Here is a 22,813-nt window from a genome sequence, read left to right as displayed (position 1 = left end):
TTATTCTCTGGACTATGAGATGCCAGGATCCACTATTTTAAAAAGAAGGAGCTGCTGCATTTTGTACCTTTTTGTGGAAACAGTGATGGAACTTGGCCAAATTGGGACTTTTCTTATGGAAATGGCTTTCTGGAAAACAACTTGGCAAGTTGAGTATTGAATTGTTGAGATATTGTAGAGCGATGCTATTTGGATCAGTGGCGTTTGACTCCTGAAACTGCTGAAAATACAAGAATGGGAACATTTCGAAAGTAGGAGCGTTTCATTGACGACAAGCCACAGCCTGGGATACTGCGTAAATTCTAGCATTTTCCACTGACCTCTAAGCAGCAAAAATGAAACGGCTGTTTATTGACTTTCAGACTAAGGACAAGGTACTTCATCCCTTTCATCACCTGTATGCGTGTGTCTGGAGTGTGCATGGATGTTTACACATAACAGCAAGCTGGTAATGGAGTGGTGGAGCACTAAGCATGACGACATGTCTCCAGGCTTGATGTTCTCTGCTACCGTTTACTAAACAGCCTAGATAGGACATGACTGTTTTAGTAAATACAGAAGGCGCGTGTGTTTTTGTCCTTTTGTGTGTTTTGGTTTAATCTGGTACCAGGACAGTTAGCCTTCCGTTCAGGTAGCAGTTATCCAAACTGAAGTAATGCTTACCCTTACTTTAGAGGAATCTTGAACAGATTTTTTTGCCTGTTAAAACTTTATCCACTACATAGGGAAGTATGAAATCTTTTATATGCCGCTATAATCAGGGGAGTTCTTTGAAACAAAATCCCTCATGCATAGCAGCTCCGGTGTAATCGGTCTTTGTCTCAGTTTATATTATAAACACCACACACTTGTATGCCCTCACAGCACACGTGCATACACACACTCAAATGAATGTGTTTGTGCGTGTGTGAGTGTGTGGCACATTCCGTTAGTTCGACAGGTGTGTGGAAGACTGCCACGAGCCAGGCGGCAGGTGGAGATGAGGATTTATAGATTTTAATCGTATCACTCTATTGAGCAACAATTCTACTGCCTGAGGGAATGAAGGTCCATAGCTCTACTAACATGTGATTGACGGACACTATACTGAGTATCTCTCAATCATCGAGAAACTAATGTGCTCCACAGAACATGTACATTAGTTTTTTCTACAATACGGGAAAAAAATCTGCTTAGTGATTTCATGAGAGCCTTCATAAAGATTAGTATTACTCTTTTCTGTACTTGCAAAAAATGAAAGAAGATGATAATAAATGCCAATGCACAACAGACGAATGAAGTTTCAAAATATTGGTGCAATTCAGTTCTTTGGTTCAGGAGTCAGTAATGTAAATCACTCAGAAAGTGCCATTTCTTATCCGGAAGGGTCCGTGTGAAACACATTCTCACCCTGACCCTGTCATTCCCATCCCCGATTTCATCAGCGGTTACAAATTTGCATCAGTTTGAAACTGTCTGAAAAAGACACAAAAAGTCACCCCTACTCTTGAGGCCACATTTTTCACCTGTCAAAAATAATCTGTAAAAACATATTCTTAAAAACAAAAACTGTGTGCCCAAACTTTTTAAAGTGTCGATCCAAACAGGGATGGAAGTGTGATATGTTGCAACACCAACATTCTGATATTTACCATGCTTTTGCAATTCTCCATCTCCCGCTCATTTTGTTCGCCGTCCTTTTTTTAAAGGCTGCTGTTCCATTTGCATGTGGATTTGGCACAGTCATGATTCCCCGAATGAGATCTGAGGTTTTTGGGACAGTACGAGGACATCACATATCATATAGTTAAATCAGATATGCCAGCAAGTGTGACTTGACTGATAATGCAGGACTTCGTGCACTCTCTTCACTTGTTCTGAAATCAGTTATGCAAATTTTGACAGGTCGACCTCCTAACCCCCAAACCCCTAATATACTTTTTCATTTGTACTAGGATATTAAATTACACTTGATCTAAAGGAGCCTGTGTGCTTTCTTTGTCTCCTTCTTCTTTCTTTTTCTTTCTTTCTTTCTTTCTTTCTTTCTTTGTTTCTTTCTTTCTTTCTTACCTGTGTTTAGTGTAAATGGCTGTCATGCTGCCTGTGTTACAGGGTAAATAAAAGCCTAAGGCTGACACTGATCATTGTTTATTTAACAACATCAATGTAGGACAATCAAAGAACCCAATTAAACCTAGCGAAATGTAAAATGCAAAAATTCCATTGATCAAGTCACTAAGTTTTATTGATGAGCCCTAATTTATAGTGTGGCACAATAATTATGAACCTAGTGAGTGTTGGAATATGAAATGCAATCTGTGTCATTATTATGGAAGTGAATGCTGTATCATAGACATATCACAGAAAACAATACATTACTCTTTCACTCCTTTACTTTGGAATATAGTGTACAGATTCTCATGATTGCAAAGCATCTGTCTTATTGTACAAATATACATAACTTAAGACACATGACTTGTGATAAATCTACAATATAATTACACACCAAATTGTATTAACTTTGCAAATCACTAATTTTTTTTTTTTTAAATACCATCTTTACATTTTATATTATCTTGGAGCAATTTTGGTGGTATTTTTTTATGAGTGGCAGGACCAGAATAATGAATTTCTTCGTCAGTTTCCATTTTGCAATAAGACAATAAAGCTCTTTGATTTAAAGCATAACTATGTTGAATAAATTTTCCTTTTTGCAGGTTTTATGACTTGCCTCAGCATTATTACATTTGGCTCTGCTCCCCTAATAAAACTGCATGCATGACAGTATCTGTCTATAGATGGTGTAACAGAGAGGGATTTCAGTTTAGTGTAGGAAACAGGGACTGCATGGGAATGTTGATTTCCACGGTTTAGGAGAATCAGTTAACCATCTGTCACACAAAGATCAGGTTTCACCAAGATGCAGGTTCTACACGGCTGGTCATCGCTTTTCTGACAGTACTGTTTTCTGTCAGTAAGTGCTTACTGTCTTGTTTATTTTTCTTTCCCCTTTTCTGGAGGTGAGGGTGTTTGAGAGTTATCATAAAGCTAATCCTCCTGAAAAAAAAATAATCACCAATTATTCCTTATAAAACAAAATAAAAAAATTGAGTAGACATGCATAGAATTCTAAAACGTTTTATTCATATCAAAAACACAGCATATATAGAATATACCATACAGAACACATAAAGATCCATTTTGAACATGTATTAATAACAGATGCACCAAACAAACCAGTATAGTGTAAATGTATAACATTACACAGACATATTTACAAAGTAGAATTGCCACTTTTACTTCAAACTCCAAGATCGTAAGTTCATCAGGTGAACAGTAAAACCAGTCTTTTACCCTTAGCTGATCTTAGAAAGGCAGTGACCAAGCACACACACAATGGAGGCAGTGGTGTAATTTAACTGCTTCTCAAAATGTGCTGTCTGAGCATTTTACTGATGATACCATCAAGAATCATAGATAACAGTGTATATGGCCTGATGTCAGCAGATCAGATCTGGGATCTGTTAATAATGAGTCAGATCTGATAGAGAGACCAGCTTTACTTAGGATAAAAGCTGACTGAGGAACTAATAGTCAAGCTGACTGCAGTTTTAGGGAGTGACATTTGTAGTTGGCTACAGCTGACTAAGGTGTTCCTATGGGAATCAAAGCCTTTTTACTCCAGTCGCACGCTACAGAGATTTTAACTGTCTCAGTCAGCATAAACATAATATATGTGTTTGTGTGAGTGTGTGTGTGTGTGGGTGTGTGTGTGTGTGTTTATGTATTGTTTTTCCCAACAGAAACCAGACAACAGACTGGTACAATTTCCAGTCAAGAGTCGAACCAAAGTTTTCGCCCTTCATGTTTTAAACCTCTGTGCCGTCACGATGATAGATGATTCCTGTGGAGCTTAGCGAAGGGTAGAAATGACCACTAGACCCACTATACTGACTGAGGATTGGACTAGAGTACCCTAAGGAAGAGTGGGTGGGCGAAGAGGAGAGAACAGGGGGAGCTGGCACTTGTGGTACCCACTCTGGGGCACCTGAGTTGGGGGAGTAGCTACTATAATTTCCTGGCTGTACGGGTCTATGAGGCCCATCTAAAGGAAGGTTAATCTGTAGTGGCCTGTTTAACCCATCGCCTCCCACCTCGTTTGTTCCTCCAGAGGACACTCCCGACATCTCGGACAAGAAGCTGCTCAGACATGGAGTGGGACCCGAGGATGAAGGGGAGGGGATTCTGTCCGGTGTGGAGATGTTAAGAGCAGAGTTCCCAGAGTGTTTGGGGCTGCCCCTCTCACTGTCACCTGACTCCGGAGCCCCTGAGCCTCCATCACCATTGGAGAGGGAATCGGACTTCCTTTTTCTTTTGCGGCGGAAGTTTCCGTTGTCAAACATCTTCTCGCAATTTGGGTCAAGGGTCCAGTAGTTGCCCTTCCCTGTGATATCAAAGTGAATATTTAACAAGATTTAGGTTTGAAAAATACGAATATAGCTTTACAATATGCAAAACATCCACAACATACTATAACACTTTCAAAAACAAACTATAATCAACATATTAATGTGAAAGAGAAAAATCATTTTTTTATTCATGTGTTTGGTATAGAAAGTCATTTAGAACAGAATTACCTGGATCATCCTCATCTCTTGGTACTTTTTTGAAGCAGTCATTGAGTGACAGGTTGTGTCTGATGGAGTTCTGCCAGCCCGCTTTACTCTTGTTGTAGAAAGGGAAGTTGTCAGCGACATACTGGTAAATTTGACTCAATGTCAGCCTCCTGTCTGGTGCTCCGTGGATAGCCATGGCAATGAGAGCTGAGTAGGAATATGGAGGCCTGACCAGCTTCATCAGGTCTTCTTGTGAGGGAAGAGAGAACCAGCTCAACTCCCCTCCTGGACCCCCAGCTCCAGGTGGACCAAGGTATGGTCTCTGCATGCCATAATGCTGTGGAACAAAGGGAGGGCCAGGGTTACCTGGCGGGCCAGTGGTAGCCAGGTATGAGGGTGTGTTGATTCCGGAGCCATTAAACCAGAGGTATGGGTTTGCAGAAGAGGTGGTGTAGTCGCTTAGTTCATAGGAGGTCGGAGTTGTGCGCTGAGGACTCGGCAAAGAGGGAGGAGGGTAGTAACAGTCACTGTACATGCTGAGTTCCGGGGGCTCCTGGCCAAGGCTGGGAAATTGCGGACCACACCGAGGAGGAGACTGGCCCTGAGCCTCAAATGAAGACATTGTAAAATTTCTTCTCACCTCTCAGAATCTTTTTTTTTTCCTTTTCGCCCTTCTTCCCTTCAATGCCAAACTCTTTCTACGATGATTTTGTTGAAAGTCCTTCTCTTGCTCAGCCGTTTGCAAGCATTTGATATCTGAGCTGATACAAATTACGGTCTCTAAACTTCCAAATAGTAGGCTACTCTTCTCCACCCCTTTCTTGACAGTTTGCCCTTGGTTTATGTCAAGATGTCAACTGTCATACCTGCTTTATCTATTTCTCTGGTAACGCCCCCAGTCTCATTTCATTGGTTGTTTTCTCAGGTGAGCAGCCTGTTCCTGCTTTCTCTCTCTCTTTCTTCCCCGTTGGAAAGGATGACAAAAGGATGTAAACACATGTTACATTAAAACTGACTGTTTCATATGTATAAAAAAGAGAGAGCTTGGACCACAAGAATTTCACTATATTATATACAGAGTCATAATCATGATGGACAAAACAATGACAATATTGTCACTTAGCATAAGGTTACAGCAACAGTAGGAACGACAAACTAATAACAGCTTAGTGACAGCAATCTAGAGCCTGCTATTATTTTTGAATTAATTTAAATTATAGTATATTGATATTTTAGTTAAATTTCAATGTGGTCTCTAATTGGGAAATTTGATAATATTCGTCCATAATTTCACAAGTTCCCCATTATGCCTGATGCTTCAAGTTATTATTTTTGATAATAATTCTTCAACTTGTGCCAACAAAGTGTTTCCTACATTTCAGACGGTTGAGGTTTATTTTACGATAGATTTAGAAAACAGGATGTTGTTTGGAACTGGGTTTGAAAATGATCCTGAAAATCACGGGAAGTTACATCATCATGTTTTTTTTATTACGCACGTGCACAACGCACAAACATTAGCACGAGAACTTCCAAAGTTTCAACCAACCTTCAGAAGAAACGCCTCGTAACGTTATTGTAAGTTTTTCCCATTTTACCATAAAACAATAGCTAAAACACATAAACTGCAGATTAAAAATCCAGCTATCGAATGAATATAACTATGTTCTTGACATACATACATACTTGACGATACATTAATAAACGGGCGCATTTAAATTTGAGGAATCTTATCATGAACCTAACGTTAGCTTACGTTAGCGTTGTAAGCTAATTGGCAAACGTTTAGCTAAGTTTATTGCCGTGATAATGTATCGTCAGGAGGGAACTTTTGGTGTTAACTGGCATTTGTTGTAGCTGATAAAAGCAACACGCCGGCTTTAAATTTAGATGGCCGATTCATCTTCACCCTCCGAGCTTCCGCGGCGCAACGGCGATGAAATGTTGGCACCGCTGAACAAGGATTTAGAGAAGATAATTGAAGAGGTCGAAGAAATGTCAGGTGAGTGAGTTCAGCTTATTCCAGTGTGGCAGCGCGGTTCACAAGCTTCGTGCCAACTCCCAGATTGTTGGGATTCAGAAATCTTTAGCGTGACGTTGCTGTAACTTTTACGCCTACGTTAACAAGTGTAGTAAATGTGTTTGTTGTCCGTCTATAGTACAGCTGACCTGGATGGCTTATGACATGGTGGCACTGCGGACCAGTCCGGCACTGGGGAGCTCCATGTTTAAACTGGAAGAATCCTATCAAAGATGCAGAGTTGCTGTCTATGGAGACACAGAGGCTCAAATGACCTGAATCAGATGCCACAGCCCTCATTCAGGTGTAGCCGAGATTAAGAGGAAAGGACTGTAGAAACAGTCTTAAATTGAACTGTTATGTAATTGCTATAGCACTGATCTTGCTATGGAGACAGTATTTGAACTGGCTTCTACTCCCTGTTTGTCTGATTGCAATAAAACGGGCTGTGTATTTCAATGTTCAAGCTGCAGACATTTGATTGTTATTGGTCTGTCTTGCGAATATGAATTGTTTTGTAGTTACTAACATGTTCTGCTCTGTTAGCCTTGTAATAAAATAAATGAACTAAACAAAATGTGTGTTTTTATTGCCACAAATGTATTTTCTCCCTGTTTTATTAATGATGTATTTTTACTGTCTATTACTCTTGTTTAATTGAAGTATTATACAATTGTGTGTAATATATGAATGTTGACACAGCCTGTTTTCTTTTCGCAATTATTTTTCAGATGGACAAGACAGAAAACATTACAGATCAAGCCACTTCCACTGCCTGCACTGATCTGGAGAACATACTGAAAGGGCTGAACTCCCTTTCCGACTGCATGGATCAACTGGCATGTACGAAGTACTGTTTGCCTCTATTCAGTGCCTTTATGCCTTGAAAATCTAAGTAAACATAATTTATAACAGGATGATCTTGATCATTGATTTGCAAATATGCAAATCATATGATGTCACTGTTAACTTAGATCTTAAGTCTGATAGCCATAAGTGTATTTTTGTTCACCAACTGCTGCACAACTTAGCTTTGCTTGTAGATATCAGTCGAGCAGAGTTACATGATACTAAATGATCATACTCTCCAGGTAAATAGACCTAACTGAAAAACTGTACACATATGGTCATCCTTTAAAGATTTTGCTTTGATATTTGATGATAATGATTTTGCTCACTTAAATGTCTTGAATTCTGGAAGCAAGCCTCACTGCATAATAGAAGAATTTCAGCATTTTTTTACTAACAATTAAATGCTAATTAACATGTCAAACAAACTGAAATCTTGTCAGTTTCAAATATGAAACTAAAGCTATTTTCCTGAGGATAGAATTTGAATATCATTTAGTTTTTCCCCCCGTACTCTCACGGGTGTCCACAGATTTTACAAAACTCTTCTTTTTTCATTTAAATTGTGGAGTACATCAACAACATACTCTAAAATTAATGTATGTAATGTTATGCATTATGCACAGAGGCTTTTTAAAACTAATTAGAATTTATACAGTAAACATAATTTGAGATAAATTAGCTTGCCCCTTAGATATATCTGAATAAATAACAGGTTCGGAGTAATCATAAACACATTTAACAGTATGAGGGCAGTGTAATTGTGTTTGAGTATTGTAAATTTGTGTTAGGTATAGAAAATATCAACGCTTATCTGAAATACTGAGACTGAGAAACTCTAAGACACTTTAAAAACAAATTATCTCCCTGCAGTGCAAACTCAGCTGAAGCTGTGTGATCTGATCGTTTGTGTTGGTTGCCCTAGCAAGCTGGCGTTTCTGAAACATCCAAGAGGCACTGAAACAGCAGCCCCCAGCCTGACTACGAAGAACAGGTAATGCTGTGTGTTTAGAAAAATTATTCATTATTTTTCATACGTTTTACTAACAATACATGAGAAGGTACCCAAAGGAGGAATTACATAACAATAACCTTTGTGATAGTAAAAATTATTACATAAAAGCCATCTGAAACACAAATGCATCTGCACAAATTAGCATGCAGAAGCACAGAGACAAACTCAAACACCCATTTCAAGCCTGGTGTTGGTACTGGTCAGAGTCCTGCAGGCTACAGCAGACAACTCCGGCTCTGCGTTAAAGAGCTGTGGCATCAGTAAGCAGCTGCATCAGCGGGGTCTGAATTTCATGGGTAATCGGCTCCTTCAACCCAGGGAAACGTAATGACATAGAAGCACACAAAAAAGAGGAAAGGGTGACACAGTGTAGCAAAAGTCAACGTTGAACACTCTGAGGAGAACCACAAGATGTGATCTTTTTAGCTTACTTTGAAGGAACACATTGACTTTTTCCTCTGATTCTACCCATATACATAATGGTGTCATTATTTGCTGTTTACCTCAGTAGTGTTGTTGCCAAGTGCTGAGAGTAGTAGTTGCCTTTGATACAGATCTTAAGGTTGTAAATCTTGCCTTATTTCAGCAGCTTTATTTAACGTGTTATTGCATATAAAACTAGGTAAAGTGATAGTTTTGTCTGTGTGTGTGTGCGTGCGTGCGTGTGTCCACACCAACAAAGAAACAGATGAGATACGTGAGACTGTAAGAGGGAGCAACTGACCTTGTTCAACTTTCTGAGTGCAGCTTGGGGTTGATGTCTGGTTAACTTTCTTCCAAACCCTGGATGCACCACAGAACAAATCACAGTAGGGACTAAATAAATTTGTATTTTGAAATGACATAAATGGTTTTTACATAATATGTTTTGTGAAAGAAATGTAACCGATATTTCCATTTACCTTGACTTACCTTGTTTTGATAAAATATTTATCACAACAGACATAATGGTCCCTATTGTTGTGTATATGTTACAACAACGCCATCTGCTGGTGCCCTTTTATAAAGTGCCCATTGAGAGTAACTGTACAGTAGAGCTCAGCCTTAGACTCATCATATGTGTTTTCTAGCCAGCATAGTATACATTGTGGGTTATTTTTTATTCCACTTTTAATGTCCCCTGCTTTGATAGTTAATTGTTAACATTAGCAGGTTGTGTAGATTATTGAGGAGGTGGAGTGAGGCAAAATGTTCTGGGAAGGGAGAGCTGAAATATTGAAAATGAAACGTATGTATTTCTATGTCTTCATTTACCCAAAGTGAGTGCTAGCTACATAGGTGCTGGACTTATGTCTGGGTTGGGGAAATCTTCATTCAGAAAGCTGATTGGTAAACGAGCCAGTAGCCTTGACAGTGCTGAACTCTTGTGGTCATTTTGGGTAATGTGAAATATACATTTTGTAACAAACCTATCCAAAAACTATATACAATAGCAAGAAAAAGTAATGGCACTTTTCATAATTTCCTGGTTTTCAGCTTAAATTATGATATGTGATTTAATCTTCACCAAGATCACATATATCAATAAATAATATTTTGAAGCTGATAAATCACAAACACCCCTGATCTTTCATGGATTCATTGAACATACCCATAAAACATACAAGCTTTTGTCAATAAATGTCAACTGGAGTTGAGTGTTTGCAAACCTGGGTTCCAATCTATAAAACAAAATTTGAGGTTTGGTTTGGAACTCCCGTGACGTATAAATACATTCAAACAGTATTAGTATGCTATTCACTAGCAGCAACAACTGATCTGAGTCCTTCCTCACGAAAGGGATCCCAGAAGACCTACGATCAACAGTTGATTTGCATGTAATCTCAAAGATTTTAGCTACTCGTAAGTCCACGATTAGATATACTGTCTATAAATTAAGACAATTTTGCTATATGGCAGCTCTCCACATAAGAGAGATCTTAGTAGTCAAAATCACTCCAAAGGGCCTCTGGACCTGCACCACTTGCTATACTTGAGGATATAAAGAATTCTTAAGTTAATCAAGCTGTTCTACAGGATAATGTCATGGTGGCTGTGTGCAAGCTGAAGCTCAGAAGAAGCTGGATGATGCAGCAGGACCATGACCAAAATACTGAAGTGAATCTGCTTTAGAAGACAAAATCTGCCTTTTGGAGTGGCCCTGTCAGAGGCCAGACCTCAAACCAATAGAGATCCTGTGAAATGACCTCCGACAAATCTTCCATGGCAGATGTCCAAATAATATGGCTGAGCTGAATCTGTTCTGTAAGGTAAATGGTTAAAAATTGCTCCTGAACATTGTACAGGTCAAATCCACAGCTGCAGGAAGCACTTGAGTTAATGCTGCCAAATGTGGTTAAACACTTTTGCCCTTACTTTTTCTTCCATAATTCTGTATGTTTAATGGGTGTGTTTGATAAAAACATGTTTTATCTGCTTCGAAATACTGGCTTTGTTTATATTTGTGACTTTGGTGAAGATCAGATTACATTTCTCTGCCATTTTAAGCAGAAAACCAGGAATTTGCAAACAGTGCCATTACTTTTTCTTGGGACTTTTTCTTGTGGTAAGCAGCACATACTTGATTGGGGGAAATGTTTCTAGCATAGGCCAGGCTAACCAGATTTCTTGCTCATGTCTGTATACAGTTTGATTTGAAAGGCTGGTATTAGTAAATTGAAAAGGACTTTTTACGTTAGCTTAAATTATCAGCATGTGACACATTATAATAAAACATGATAAGCCAGTTGTCTGTTGAGCAGTCAAATTTACAATGAGCTTTTTTTTTTGTTGTTCTTAGTCAGGTGTTGTTGTTTTGTTTGGCTCCGTGTTGTTGTTGTTGTTTCTAACTTGTGTTTCCAGTTCATGTGATGTATTGTAACTTATAGCGTAGCGCTGTTGAAGGCTGTCTCAGGTCTTGCATCCCAGCCGCAGGCCTCTTGGTATCTCACACCCAGGTGAGAGAGGAGGGCAGTGGGGAAGAAGGAATGATCAATCACGCTCAGACCCCACAAGACCCCCAGGCATGTCTGGGGGAATACATGAGTCCTCCTGGGGGGTCCTGGTGGGAGATCACCCCCATCTGCCTGTTTTTTTTTCCTCTGCACTGATTAGGAAATATGGTACTACCAATGTAAATGAGTAATCAAATCATTACAAAGAAAATTATGCTCTAGTTATTAACTGTGCATTCAGTAAGGGCATGTATTGTAAATTTCAGAACTGTGTTTATAAATGTAAATTTCAGAAAAAGGATTTGAAATATTGTATTTCCGCTAAAAAGTAAATTTTTAGGGAGAGGAAGCTTTATCAGCACACAATGATGGAAGACTTAATGTTGCCACCTATAGTGTACAGAACACAACCAGGCATCATATGGGATCAATATGGGGCCAATAATGTTCCCAGTGGAGAGCAGAGATAAGAGGTCGATTGGTGAGGGCCTCCAGTTGAGTGAAACCTTCATTAACACACAGCAGGGCAGCATGGGAAATACAGGACATCCCCAGAAGCAAACACAAATGGGAAGAGATGGGAGGGTGTTGTAGTGTTGTAGTGTGATAGCAAGACTGTAGTTTGCTCACTTTTCTGCTTTTGCTATGAAGATGCTTCCAGAACCGTCTTTAGCCCGGCAAATGAGCATTTACCTATATAGTGTTTATTTGTGGAGTTGCATGTTTGTCAGTGTGTTCTGGTATTTTCTGTAAGCACTTCCCGTGAGCTAATTCACGTTAAAAAATGAGCAGTACCGATTCAAATGGAATAAGTACTGACTCTAATGATCAGTGCAGTGACACTAGTTGGTCTGCTGTGGAATGATAATTTATGCTGTAATTATTTCTGTATCAACTTGTCTGTAAGGCTGGCAAAACAGTCCCCCTTCTGTTAGACCCCCTCTCTCTCCCATAGGCATCGCTCCACTGATGAAGATAATATCCGTGCTATCACCCATTTACTTGAGACAGTGGCAGATTTATGACACGTCTTGCTGAGAGGAAGAGTTTTGCAGAAACAGGGGGTAGAGGAAGGAAGGAGGTATATGAATAGCTCCTTTAGGCATAGATGGGCCAGTGGGTGGAGAAAAGGCTCCTCTTAGACCTAATTACTTGCAAAGATTAGAAACTAATGGTGGAACAGATTTACAGTGTGGGCTAATAATTGGAGTGTGATCCCTTTTCTGAAAAACAGTAACTCAAATTTTGTGCAGTTCGTCAAAGCGTTTCCCTCTACCTCTTTGATGTATTGTGGCACATTTGCATTGTCTCTGTGTTGAGACACAGGGGCTTGATGACCCAGGTAATCAGGCCAAAGACCTAACTTCTAGACATTTGAATGAAATCAATACACGTTGACATCAAAGTGATACAGAGGATCAACTGGAACAACACCCTAAGTGTGAACGGCAGCATGTTATCCATGTAATCCTCTGATAAGTGGTTTCATATTCTATAGAATAGACGCAACCTGCGTCTTAATAAGCCTTAATAATAACGTAATAAAAGCCAGCGTATTGGGGTTTTAAGTAATGTAATAAAAACAGCTGAAGTCATTGAATAGAATGAAAACATACAGAAATCTTAATTTTTAAACTTTTATTTCCTTTAAGCAAAGCACAATATTCATAAATAGACACGCAAATATTTATACAAAGCCTGAAAAAGGAATTAAAGTGCAAACATCAGATATGAGTTTTATATACACTCTCAACTGTGTAACTATAAAATCTAGAGTTCATTTAGGACCCCGGTGTCTCCGTCTGAAGTCGGGGCCATCGGCGCCCTCCCTCTTGGCACACACATGTTTGATTATAACCTGGGAGCAGTCCTCACAGTCCACCTTGCAGCACCAGTGGAATTTACAGTTGCAGCTGCTCACCACCTCCGTGCGCTTCTCTTCAACTCTCAGGCCGCATTCGTGACACAGCCTGCGGCAGCTCCTTTTCTCCCGCTGGGTTAGACCCTCTCCATGTTGCATGCACTCCCGGCCCTCGGTGCCGTACAGCCCAAGGCTCACGTTAGACCTGCAGTAATCCGGGGAATCCTCCAGGTAGATGAGCTCTGTCTGGGCGATGCTGCCTAACGCTTCCGCGATGGCACCAGCCCGCATGCGCCTGTTGTCAGTGTCCAGCTTTTGGGCCTGGCTGTGCTTGATCTTCAAGTAGTTTCCAATTTCTCTGAAATTGGACAACTGCGTCCAGCAGGTTTGGATGCTGCAGCTCTCGGACATGCCGTGACATCTGCAGATGCGCTTCATTGTTGCTTTCACGGCCTGTCGGACACCAGGGGAAAAAAAATTATTCAGCTGCTCTGTACGATTTAAAACTATAACGCTAGAAAAATGTTAGTGACTTGAAGACAATTTACCAGCCGACCGGCCTCATTGTTATGCAGATTGACAGCAGCCCTGGAGTCCTGACCTGTCTCCTGCGCGTCCACAAACTGTTTGGAAATCCTCTCCCCAAAATCTACGTTATCGCTGCAGCCACCCCATAACCAGCCACGACCACCTACATACAAAATATCACATAGGATCCGATCACCTACTTTTATACTTCAAACAGAAAACATCCTACTTTACAGTACACGAGCCTCACCAATTTTGCCGTTTTTTGAGGCATCGCATCCGCAGTTGCCAAGGTCTCCCACACTGCAGTTCTTGATTAAAGTGTACATGACCCCTGCTGCACTGATAGCGTGGATAAATGAAGTCTCTCTCGTAGCTGTAAACACATTTAAATATGTAAAATGTGAATGAGCGTTATTGCTTATTAGACAAATGGATGTCAGACGACCATATGTTTTAAAATAAAGAACATGTTTACTAAGCACCCATAAGCCCTACTTCGTTTAGTTTTAGCTTTGTAAGTAATTAATGCAGAGTTTCACGTTTACCTTTATGTAGACATACGTTGACATGTGACTTGAAGAAATTAAGTAAAGTGAGGTCTCAGTATTCCACACTATGAACGCAGGTTGTATGCTCTCTGAGTTTTGATACAGATTTGATGGACCTGCTTACATAACAGAAATGAATGCTAGTTATTTACATTGGTAACTTACCGCGTCTGAGTCCTTTGAACTGGATTGCACTGTCTGGACAGTTCCATTTATCCCAGGCGAACTGATGTTTGCACTCCTCAATCCCACTCTGTGTGCCCACCTGCACGCTTCTCGCGTAGGTGAGATAGGCCTGCAGGGTAGGCAGCGGCAGTCAATCCGTTTGTTACCCGAATCACATTTGACATTTTATTTTTAAGAGTTAACGAGCAGCAGTTTAAATTTCTATTTACCTTAGGTCCAGTCATAAGTAAGTTACTCGCCATCCTAAAAAGCAGACAGAGCATAAAAATATTAGATCAGTTTATCCAAAGTCTCTGAAAAGATAGGACAGAGGAGATGGTCTCTTACCAAGCCTGTGTCTGAGAAACTTTATATAAGAGTGAGAGGAACCAAAATAAAGAATGCACCATTTTCTTCTACACCGTTAGCTCCCAAAGACAAGATCTATTTTGACTCTGTGTGTTACAACTTTCTCTTGAAAATCAAATGGAATTCTTGTGCTTTGCCCCCCCCCCTCCCCGACTGAGAAAGCTGATTGGGTGATGGCTTTAGGAAACGCCTATATGCGCACTTCAAAGGAGGCATTTTTCTACCCCAAGTCTGTGTGACAGTGGGCCACCAATATACAAATAAAGGGACCAGGAGTCACGTGCAGTAGATAAATATTTATTAGTGACGTTATAATAGAAAAATACATTCTCAAAAACAGAATTTCATATATGTACAGCATCAAATCAATAAGATAAAGTGCATTCAAAAGGCTTCAGGGGATGTAGATACATCAAAATGAAAATGAGATTGCAGTTGCATAAAGAATAAAACCAGTGGATGCTCGCAATGTCTCCGTGGTCAGTGTCAAATGACAATTACTGCCTGCGCACAAGGTGTCTGCCCTTTGCTCTTTTGTGTGGCTTCCTCCCTGTTTCGTGGCGCGCGCAGTAATATTTAGTAACAACTTGTGTGCATCTGTCGCACTTGACTGTGCAGCACCAGTGAAATTTGCAATTGCAGCTGCTGACAACCTCTACGCGCTTCTCCACCACTCTTAGGCCGCATTCATAGCACAGTCTGCGACAGCTCTTTCTTTCCCACTGGGACATACTCTTGCCAGCCTTTCGACACTCGCGCCCCTCTGTGCCCTGCAAACCCACGCTGTGGTTCTTGGTGCAGTAATCCGGAGAATCTTCTAGGTAAATGAGCTCCGTCTTAGGGAGGTTCCTAAAAGCGTGCGCAATGGCTCCTCGGGTGTCCGCACTGTTACCAGCCCTCACGGGCTTCTTGTCCATCTCCAGCTTATTTGCCTGTTCGTACTTTATCTTCAGGTAGTTGCCCACCTCTCTGAAGTCGGCCAGCTGCATCCAGCAGGTTTGGATGCTGCAGCTCCCCGACACTCCGTGACACTTACAGGTTTTTCTCATTGTAGCTTTGATTGCCTGTCAAGATAGAAAGGTTGTAGTTGGAAATACAGTTACAAATGTATCTTTATCAGTATCTAAACCCATATTCGTAAAAGTGGACCTTTTTATGACTTAACATTGATGAAACAATGAAAGTTCTGAACTTGAAAACATAGTTTATAAGAAATGACAATTGATCTGACAGGCTTCAAAACCAAATTACATCTTACCAGTCTACCAGCCTCGTTGTTATGCAGGTTGACGGCTGCGCGCGAGTCATGCCCATCTTCCAACGCGTCCACAAACTGTTTGGAGATCTTCTGTCCAAACGCCACATTGTCACTGCAGCCTCCCCAAATCCATCCTCTACCACCTGGGGATTCAAAAATACGTCATTCCACTGCAAGAATACATGTATTCTTCAAATAATTTAGAGTGGTAGATAAACGTATTGTGTACCTGTCTGTCCTATTCTGGAGTCATCGCAGCCGCAGTTTTCAAAGTCCCCCATACTACAGTTCTTAGTGAGCGTGTACATCACTCCTGCTGCACTAATGGCGTGGACAAAAGAGGTCTCCCTCGTGGCTTAGGTGACAAAGAAAGGAAAGCATGATTTTAGACTTGGCATCAAATTTGGCACGGTGCGTAAACGCTACACTTTGCGTAAATGATGCGTAACCTGCGCGTTACAGAATATTAGATATTATAGGTATGTATTATATATTTGGAACCGTCTTGGGCGTTCAAGTTAATGTTTGTGTCGTTTCTCTCAGATCTCAGATAGCCTCTGACTTGAGGAGTTAACTTCACACTTTAACAAAGTTGATAGCTGCACGAAATCATACTTCTAAGTGCTTTGTATGTAATGCAATAGAGATGTCGTACCACTTCGAAGGCCGTTGTGTGTAGACAATTGGAGTGTGCTCTCTGGGCAGTTCCACCTATCCAACATAAACTGGTGTTTACATTCTTGTATTCCATTCTTTGCGCCTACTTGGACACTGCTGGCATAGGTCAGAAATGCCTTGGGAGGAAAACCACATTTTACTTATTTGTTACAGCATTTAAAAATTAGAAACATGCTTTTCTCGATATGACAAGTATTAATACATTAGTAATATATAAGAAATGCATGCCCCCAAAGAGGCTTACGCACAAATTGATTAAGACAAATTACCTTCGGTCCAGTCATGAGGAAATTATTCACGGTCCTATAGAAAGAAAAGCAAGACACGTTAATCCCACGTTATAATACCATTAGCAAACGCACATCACACTCCCGAACTCCTCGAAAATTACCGACATACCAAGCGCATCCAAGCTGAAAATGACAGCACATGGGGAAAACCATGGCTGCAAGAAGATTCAGTAGTTCCATTGCAGCTGTGTTCCAAGCAGTGGTCTGTTTGGTTGTATCCCAGATGTGAGTCCCAGGAGAAGGGAAGAGAACTGGAGTTGTAGCCAGACTGCACGCCGATGATATTTATGTAGTCTTGCTCCTTTGATTGACAGAATTTTCCTGCAGGTAACGGTTCACTGTGAAAATGTGTCAACGACGACATTGATTGCGTGTCCTACAGACAAATAGGAGCCATTGGTGCAAAAGTGCACTTCAAAGAAGGGAGGCAGACATTTAAACAGCCCCTCTTTCATTCACCTGTCGTTCCCAGGCTTTAATCCTTACATGCCTTTTCCCACGGATTGAAAATATCCCGAATATTAAATGAATGCCCCCAATTAGGACAGATAAGGCCATATATAAACAGTACAGTCTTTTAATTGTAGGTTATATGATATTAATGCGCTTAGTAATGTCGCTGTACTCCTCAGCATTTTCTACTTTTTAGACTTTTATTATAGGGGTTTCACTTAAAGAGAATAGAAACGCAGCACAACCTGGTTGCCCTAATTATGACATTACAGCGGTACATTAGGAAATACTGAATACCGTCGACTCATGTAATTGGAAACATTTGGGAAATGGCACCAGCGTCTCAGGGGGAACCAAAGTGACTACAAAGTCATAAACTCTTTTAGGAGCTGACAGTATACAGTCATGCAAATACCGCTTCACACATGGGCGACATTGGCATCGCCGTGGTAATAGGATAATAGATGTTACCCTGAGAAACAACTTGGTGTGAAGACAGTCTGGAATTTACAAGTGTATAAAGACTTAAGAGCTTTAATGGCAAACTATTAGATTCTAAACTAGAATACTGCATGCGCTTTTTTTATTTTATTGGCAACGGTGATTTATATTTGTACAGTTTACAAACCTAAAACTTGATGCATATTGCTCATTAGTGTAGAATCTGGGATTATCCAGCACCTACTCCCAACAATTATTTCTCCTGATTATTTCTCTTGATTTAGGTTACATCATTACAGCGATCAACAGCCACCACGCCAGTTTCTGTCATTCCATACTAAAAATGTGATTTGATGCGACACGAGTAATGATTAACCTTAAATCCCTTAAACTTGTCAAATCCCCTTTAAGCCACTCAAAAACCCTTAAGACAATGAGCTCGGCATGATGGACAATAGTCGCACTGATGGGCGAGGTCCCGTAGACAATTTAGATGAGGATAATCCTCACTAATTAGATATCACCCTCATTCACTCTGCAGTATGACTGAAACCAGGTCCTCCGCGATCAAAAATCAAACTGGCAAGCATCATAATTCGCCCTTGACTGAAAGACTCTTTAGCGATTTTAATGGGTTAATAACCGAACAATAGTGGTGTAATTTAAATGGGCGTGGGTGCTAGATGTGTCTCAAGCACCGAAACTTTCATCGTCAATCACGTGGGCTATTTTGGAGAAATGTATTTCAAATGTATTATTATTACTTGCAGGGATTATTAATTTGGTTTACCTGCCGGATAACAATTTATAATCATTAATCAACAAGAAAGACTGAGTGAAAAAGTTAATTAAATTAATTACTTTTTAATTAATTCAAAAGAAACTTCTCTTTACTTCCTTGTTGATTTTTCATGCAACTCGTGATAATGTTTATTCCAGCTCAGGTTTAAAACCCACAGAGGACTTTGAATTACACTTTGCTTGAAATAACGAGGTAATTAAGTGTTTCCAAGAGACATTGCAGACACATTAGGCCCTCCAGGGTTCGCTGATAGGGGATTTATGGTGGTGGAAGGCGAGAGAAATGGGAGCAGTAAAGGATCAGGAGGTGACAAGCTCGACAGGGTGAGGGACGGTGGCAGGACTGGCGACGCCGTCAGGGACACCAGTCAGGCGGAGAGTTCGTGACAGAAGGCTGCTCTTATGGAACTCCAAAAAAATAATAAATAATAATAAAATAAAAATTAAGTTGCCCTATTAACAAAGCAATAAACAAACTCGCAAACAAACATGTTACAGCCACTGCTCTTTTAGCATATTTATTTTGATATTGAAATGAATTATATTTTAAAACTAGCCACTCCAAATGTCTTATAGTACTTTTTTATTTGGAAGTAATTTCTTTTGAAGGTTTCTATTGACACCTTGTGGTCACCAGTGCGCACTGCCCTGCACCACTCCTCTAACATAAGCAGGCTCAGGGAGTTAGAAAGCCATCCCGTGTTGGAGAAACAGAAGCCGGTCCAACAACACAGTCTTTGTACCACACTTTGTGGAACAATCTGTCATTTTCAGTTTTTATAATTATGCATTTGCAGCTAATATTCATGTAATAATAGAATTATACATACCCCGCATGTTCAAAGTATTGCTTTACACTCTAAAAAGTTCAGAACCTGAATATCTTTTCTTTACAAATATTCAGATATGAGAAACCATAGAAAATGATTTATTTTGCTTAAAACTACTTAGACAATAAAAGGATTACCAGAATCATTGCCAGTTCATTTTCTACACTTTAACTAATCATTTAACCTCAACTGATAAGCAAACGCCCGCAAGCTAAGATGACTCTAAATGCTAACATGCTGTCTCCCTTGTTGAACTAGTTAAACAGAGATGACACAACCTCTCATACAGATGAGTTGACTTTGAGCAGTTTTTTCATTAGTTCTTTTAATAGCTTTGTAGTTTTTGTTCATTTAGTCATGAAAAGATGGGTTAATGGTACAATGCATTCAGTTTTGTCTTTAAAATATGTAAATTTGATCTCATAACTTTAACATTAGGCCTTTTGTTATGAATGTAATGCTAATTGCATAACTGTACAAATACTATTATCTATACTATTATTTATTTTATGGCTGCGCATGAGTCCATGCCTCATGAGTGTGTGTCAAAGTGACTTTGCTCATAAAAGAGACAGAAAACTACACAGGACTGATTGGTTCCACATCTTCATATTTATTTCATAAAGAAAAGTAAAAAGTTTATTAAGAAAACATCCCACATGATTAGACTCTGATTGCGCCCATGTCTGTAGACAACCCCCACCTTCCTGTAGCCTGGTTGCCTGTCTCTCTCTATCTGCTACATCACTACACCACTCCCCAGTTTGGCAATATTGGAGACATGTTAGAAGACATGTTAGGCTAACAGTGCAAGACAGGCACCCAGGCTAAAGATTTTCCACCCAAGTGGTAAGAGAGCCCCCATGTGATGATGCCATATAATCTTACAGCACCCCAGGGAGCTCAAGAGCACCCTTTTCTCAAGACAAAGTAAGAGATTCAAATACTGTGATAATCAAAGGAAAGTGCTTTTTTGCTGTGGCATCTCAGCTTCGTTTTTCTACGTGCTCAGAAGTCAAGGCGTGGCATCGCCTTTCCTTTCTTGCTCAATGGCTGGAAAAAAAAGAGAGAAGGATACTGTCGGTCAGCAGATTCATGTTTCGTGAATTTATATGAGAATGCAGCTTCTTTAGTTTGCTGTCTGTCAATGATGGGCTGATGCTGCAGCAATTTGTTCTTGGCTGCTGTGCTTGCTGAGCATGTGGTCTTTTGACAGCACTAACAGAAAAAATCAGTGTTGTTCATAAACCCACACATACACACAAGAGTAACTCACTCTCTTTGGTGGGCAGAGGGTTTTTTTCTTTTGTCTCTGTCTTCTTCAGCTTTGTCTTGTCGAAGCGGGCGATCTCAGTCATGTCAGGCTTGTCAGACATTTTGGCTGTGAAAAAGATGAGAAAGATGCCTGAGCGCACCGGCTTGACCTTTTCTGTCAGCCATCATATTGATAATGCGCCATACCGTAACATACGCTCAGATGCAGATGTAGTGTTAGCTAAAATCAGCTGTACCTGTGTAGCAACGGTATTTATAGGCTTATCATTAGAGCTGTCAAAAAATGTCTGGATGCTTTTTAAAATCATCTTTGTTGCTTATTTCACATAAAGGGAGTGGCTACAACATGTGCAACTCAGACATGGATGCCTGTGTGGGAGGAGGCTGCCTTCCACACATGCTCTGTCTTGATATTACCTTTTCCAAAATGCCCATGTAGCTAACATGTGCCCATTCCTACCCAGCTGTCTGTTCTGTCCTTTGTCTCTGCTTTTCCCTTTCTGAAGCTCAGGTCTTTGTTCTCTTCCTCCGCATTCTCTCTCTCTCTGTATCCACCCCTGCCGCCTTGTAGATTTAAGCAATGCTCCACAGGCTCCACTGCAGTCATACAGTATTCCTGACCTAGCCTGAGGTCTGACTGATCTGCCTTGCACAGTCTGGACAAGTCATGGCGGGTTGAACCCACTGCTGTCCAAGAAACTGCTGTAAAAATGTGACAAGCACACCAGCCTACAGCCAGTCATTTCCAAATAAAGCTAATGTAAAAGCATATTCACCAGCTTGAATTTGGGTAGGACCTTATAGAAACAGCCTGGCATAGACATATACTAAGAGCTGGGCTTGTGGCCAGAATTTTACCTTTTTTTTTACCTTGTTTTTACCTTTTTAAAATGATGCACATTGAATAATTTCATCCCTTACTCTGAGCTACAATTTCAGTCAGTTTTTTTTACCTTCCGTTAAGCTTCGATATATCAGAACATGTCATACTATCACACTTTTAAATTTATCAGTAAACCCTATTATTCAAACATCAGTCTATTGCTACTTTATCACAGTCATCATTATCATCCCTTTCACAGCATTTCACTGCTGCCATCAGCAGTCAGGTTCTCTTCATCCAGCCACACCCCAGTCCTTTGTCTAACTCCCAGTAAAACAGAGAGCAACATGGAGACAGACGAATGAACAACATACTAAAGGATAGAAGAGTCTTTCTTACCAGTGTTCCACACAGCAGTGAGCTGAAATCCACCAGTGGAGAGACTAGAGAGGGATAGAGTCACAGAGATGGAGAGGGAATAGCAATACGGAAGCTGAGGGAATCTGCCGGTTTATGCACGCCTGCCTGCATCCAGGGTGTGGGTTTAAGAGGGAGGGAGGTTGAGAGAGAGAGAGAGAGATGGTAGAGAGAGAGTGCCTGAGAGCTTAGTCAGCCTCCCTCCTTGGCATCAGTATTAATGTTCTCGAGGAAAAAGATTAGAGCAAAGCAACTACTGATAGGAAACAGCTGTGGTTGTGATAATTGTTTTAAGTAAAGCACTATGTATATTACACAGTGTTTTTGCTGAGTATGTCAGCGACAAGAGTGGCACAGACTGTTGCCACATGTTACATCATTTATTAGCTAGACTGCAGTGCGTGTCCTTTTAAGGGCCTTTATAGCAAAACACACATCTCAACATGAAAATTTGTAATCCACCAGTTAAAAAACACAAGCAACAATAACCACAGAAGTCAATTTTAGCAGTGTTTTATTATTAATTGGCTGTTTTTCCTATTCCTGTGATGTTGTGGAGCATGACAGTTTCTAATGCTTATTGCAAGTCATAGCATTCTTAAATAATTTTGTGCTGCATATAGCATGGACCAATGCCACAAATCACAGCATTTATAGCCTG

The 22,813-nt window shown here is 40.3% G+C and overlaps 5 protein-coding genes across 5 annotated transcripts; 1 reads left to right on the top strand and 4 right to left on the bottom strand.

Moving 5' to 3' along the window:
* Window positions 1-3,101: 3,101 nt before the first annotated feature.
* foxi3b (forkhead box I3b) lies at window positions 3,102-5,414 on the bottom strand. Its single transcript, XM_067519178.1, has 2 exons — window positions 4,617-5,414; window positions 3,102-4,423 (listed from the first exon to the last, which is right to left on the bottom strand). Exons 1-2 carry the CDS (start codon window positions 5,215-5,217, stop codon window positions 3,849-3,851), a joined length of 1,176 nt encoding a protein of 391 aa, XP_067375279.1. The 5' UTR covers window positions 5,218-5,414; the 3' UTR covers window positions 3,102-3,848.
* Window positions 5,415-6,074: 660 nt separating this feature from the next.
* syce3 (synaptonemal complex central element protein 3) lies at window positions 6,075-7,143 on the top strand. The gene is made up of 3 exons (XM_067519179.1): window positions 6,075-6,173; window positions 6,486-6,597; window positions 6,755-7,143. Exons 2-3 carry the CDS (start codon window positions 6,486-6,488, stop codon window positions 6,892-6,894), a joined length of 252 nt encoding a protein of 83 aa, XP_067375280.1. The 5' UTR covers window positions 6,075-6,173; the 3' UTR covers window positions 6,895-7,143.
* A 5,954-nt stretch (window positions 7,144-13,097) lies between these two features.
* Window positions 13,098-14,986, bottom strand: LOC137134165 (protein Wnt-8a-like). Its single transcript, XM_067518720.1, has 6 exons — window positions 14,866-14,986; window positions 14,748-14,781; window positions 14,518-14,647; window positions 14,052-14,177; window positions 13,822-13,964; window positions 13,098-13,726 (listed from the first exon to the last, which is right to left on the bottom strand). The coding sequence occupies exons 1-6, from the start codon at window positions 14,925-14,927 to the stop codon at window positions 13,190-13,192; spliced, it is 1,032 nt and encodes a 343-aa protein (XP_067374821.1). The 5' UTR covers window positions 14,928-14,986; the 3' UTR covers window positions 13,098-13,189.
* Window positions 14,987-15,201: 215 nt separating this feature from the next.
* Window positions 15,202-20,074, bottom strand: LOC137134527 (protein Wnt-8a-like). The gene is made up of 5 exons (XM_067519454.1): window positions 17,092-20,074; window positions 16,800-16,938; window positions 16,374-16,499; window positions 16,145-16,287; window positions 15,202-15,950 (listed from the first exon to the last, which is right to left on the bottom strand). The coding sequence occupies exons 1-5, from the start codon at window positions 17,104-17,106 to the stop codon at window positions 15,384-15,386; spliced, it is 990 nt and encodes a 329-aa protein (XP_067375555.1). The 5' UTR covers window positions 17,107-20,074; the 3' UTR covers window positions 15,202-15,383.
* Window positions 20,075-20,227: 153 nt separating this feature from the next.
* On the bottom strand, window positions 20,228-22,293 carry tmsb2 (thymosin beta 2). Its single transcript, XM_067519455.1, has 3 exons — window positions 22,135-22,293; window positions 20,914-21,018; window positions 20,228-20,690 (listed from the first exon to the last, which is right to left on the bottom strand). The coding sequence occupies exons 2-3, from the start codon at window positions 21,011-21,013 to the stop codon at window positions 20,653-20,655; spliced, it is 138 nt and encodes a 45-aa protein (XP_067375556.1). The 5' UTR covers window positions 21,014-21,018; window positions 22,135-22,293; the 3' UTR covers window positions 20,228-20,652.
* Window positions 22,294-22,813: the final 520 nt, after the last annotated feature.

This window comes from Channa argus, chromosome 10, assembly GCF_033026475.1.
Source record: "Channa argus isolate prfri chromosome 10, Channa argus male v1.0, whole genome shotgun sequence".
Taxonomy (NCBI): domain Eukaryota; kingdom Metazoa; phylum Chordata; class Actinopteri; order Anabantiformes; family Channidae; genus Channa; species Channa argus.
Note: the sequence above shows the minus strand (reverse complement) of the source record. Positions and strands in the feature narration are given on the sequence as shown.

Coding starts and splice junctions, on each gene's coding strand:
- foxi3b (XM_067519178.1), bottom strand. CDS start 5,217: ATGTCTTCATTTGAGGCTCAGGGCCAGTCTCCTCCTCGGTGTGGTCCG. Junction 4,424..4,616: donor AAGAGATGAGGATGATCCAG/GTAATTCTGTTC, acceptor TTGATATCACAG/GGAAGGGCAACTACTGGACC.
- syce3 (XM_067519179.1), top strand. CDS start 6,486: ATGGCCGATTCATCTTCACCCTCCGAGCTTCCGCGGCGCAACGGCGAT. Junction 6,598..6,754: donor AGAGGTCGAAGAAATGTCAG/GTGAGTGAGTTC, acceptor GTCCGTCTATAG/TACAGCTGACCTGGATGGCT.
- LOC137134165 (XM_067518720.1), bottom strand. CDS start 14,927: ATGGTGCATTCTTTATTTTGGTTCCTCTCACTCTTATATAAAGTTTCT. Junction 13,965..14,051: donor CTCAAAAAACGGCAAAATTG/GTGAGGCTCGTG, acceptor TTTTGTATGTAG/GTGGTCGTGGCTGGTTATGG. Junction 13,727..13,821: donor ACAATGAGGCCGGTCGGCTG/GTAAATTGTCTT, acceptor GGTGTCCGACAG/GCCGTGAAAGCAACAATGAA.
- LOC137134527 (XM_067519454.1), bottom strand. Junction 16,500..16,799: donor ACACAACGGCCTTCGAAGTG/GTACGACATCTC, acceptor TTGTCACCTAAG/CCACGAGGGAGACCTCTTTT. Junction 16,288..16,373: donor CTCCAGAATAGGACAGACAG/GTACACAATACG, acceptor TTGAATCCCCAG/GTGGTAGAGGATGGATTTGG.
- tmsb2 (XM_067519455.1), bottom strand. CDS start 21,013: ATGTCTGACAAGCCTGACATGACTGAGATCGCCCGCTTCGACAAGACA. Junction 20,691..20,913: donor CCCTCTGCCCACCAAAGAGA/GTGAGTTACTCT, acceptor TTTTTTTTCCAG/CCATTGAGCAAGAAAGGAAA.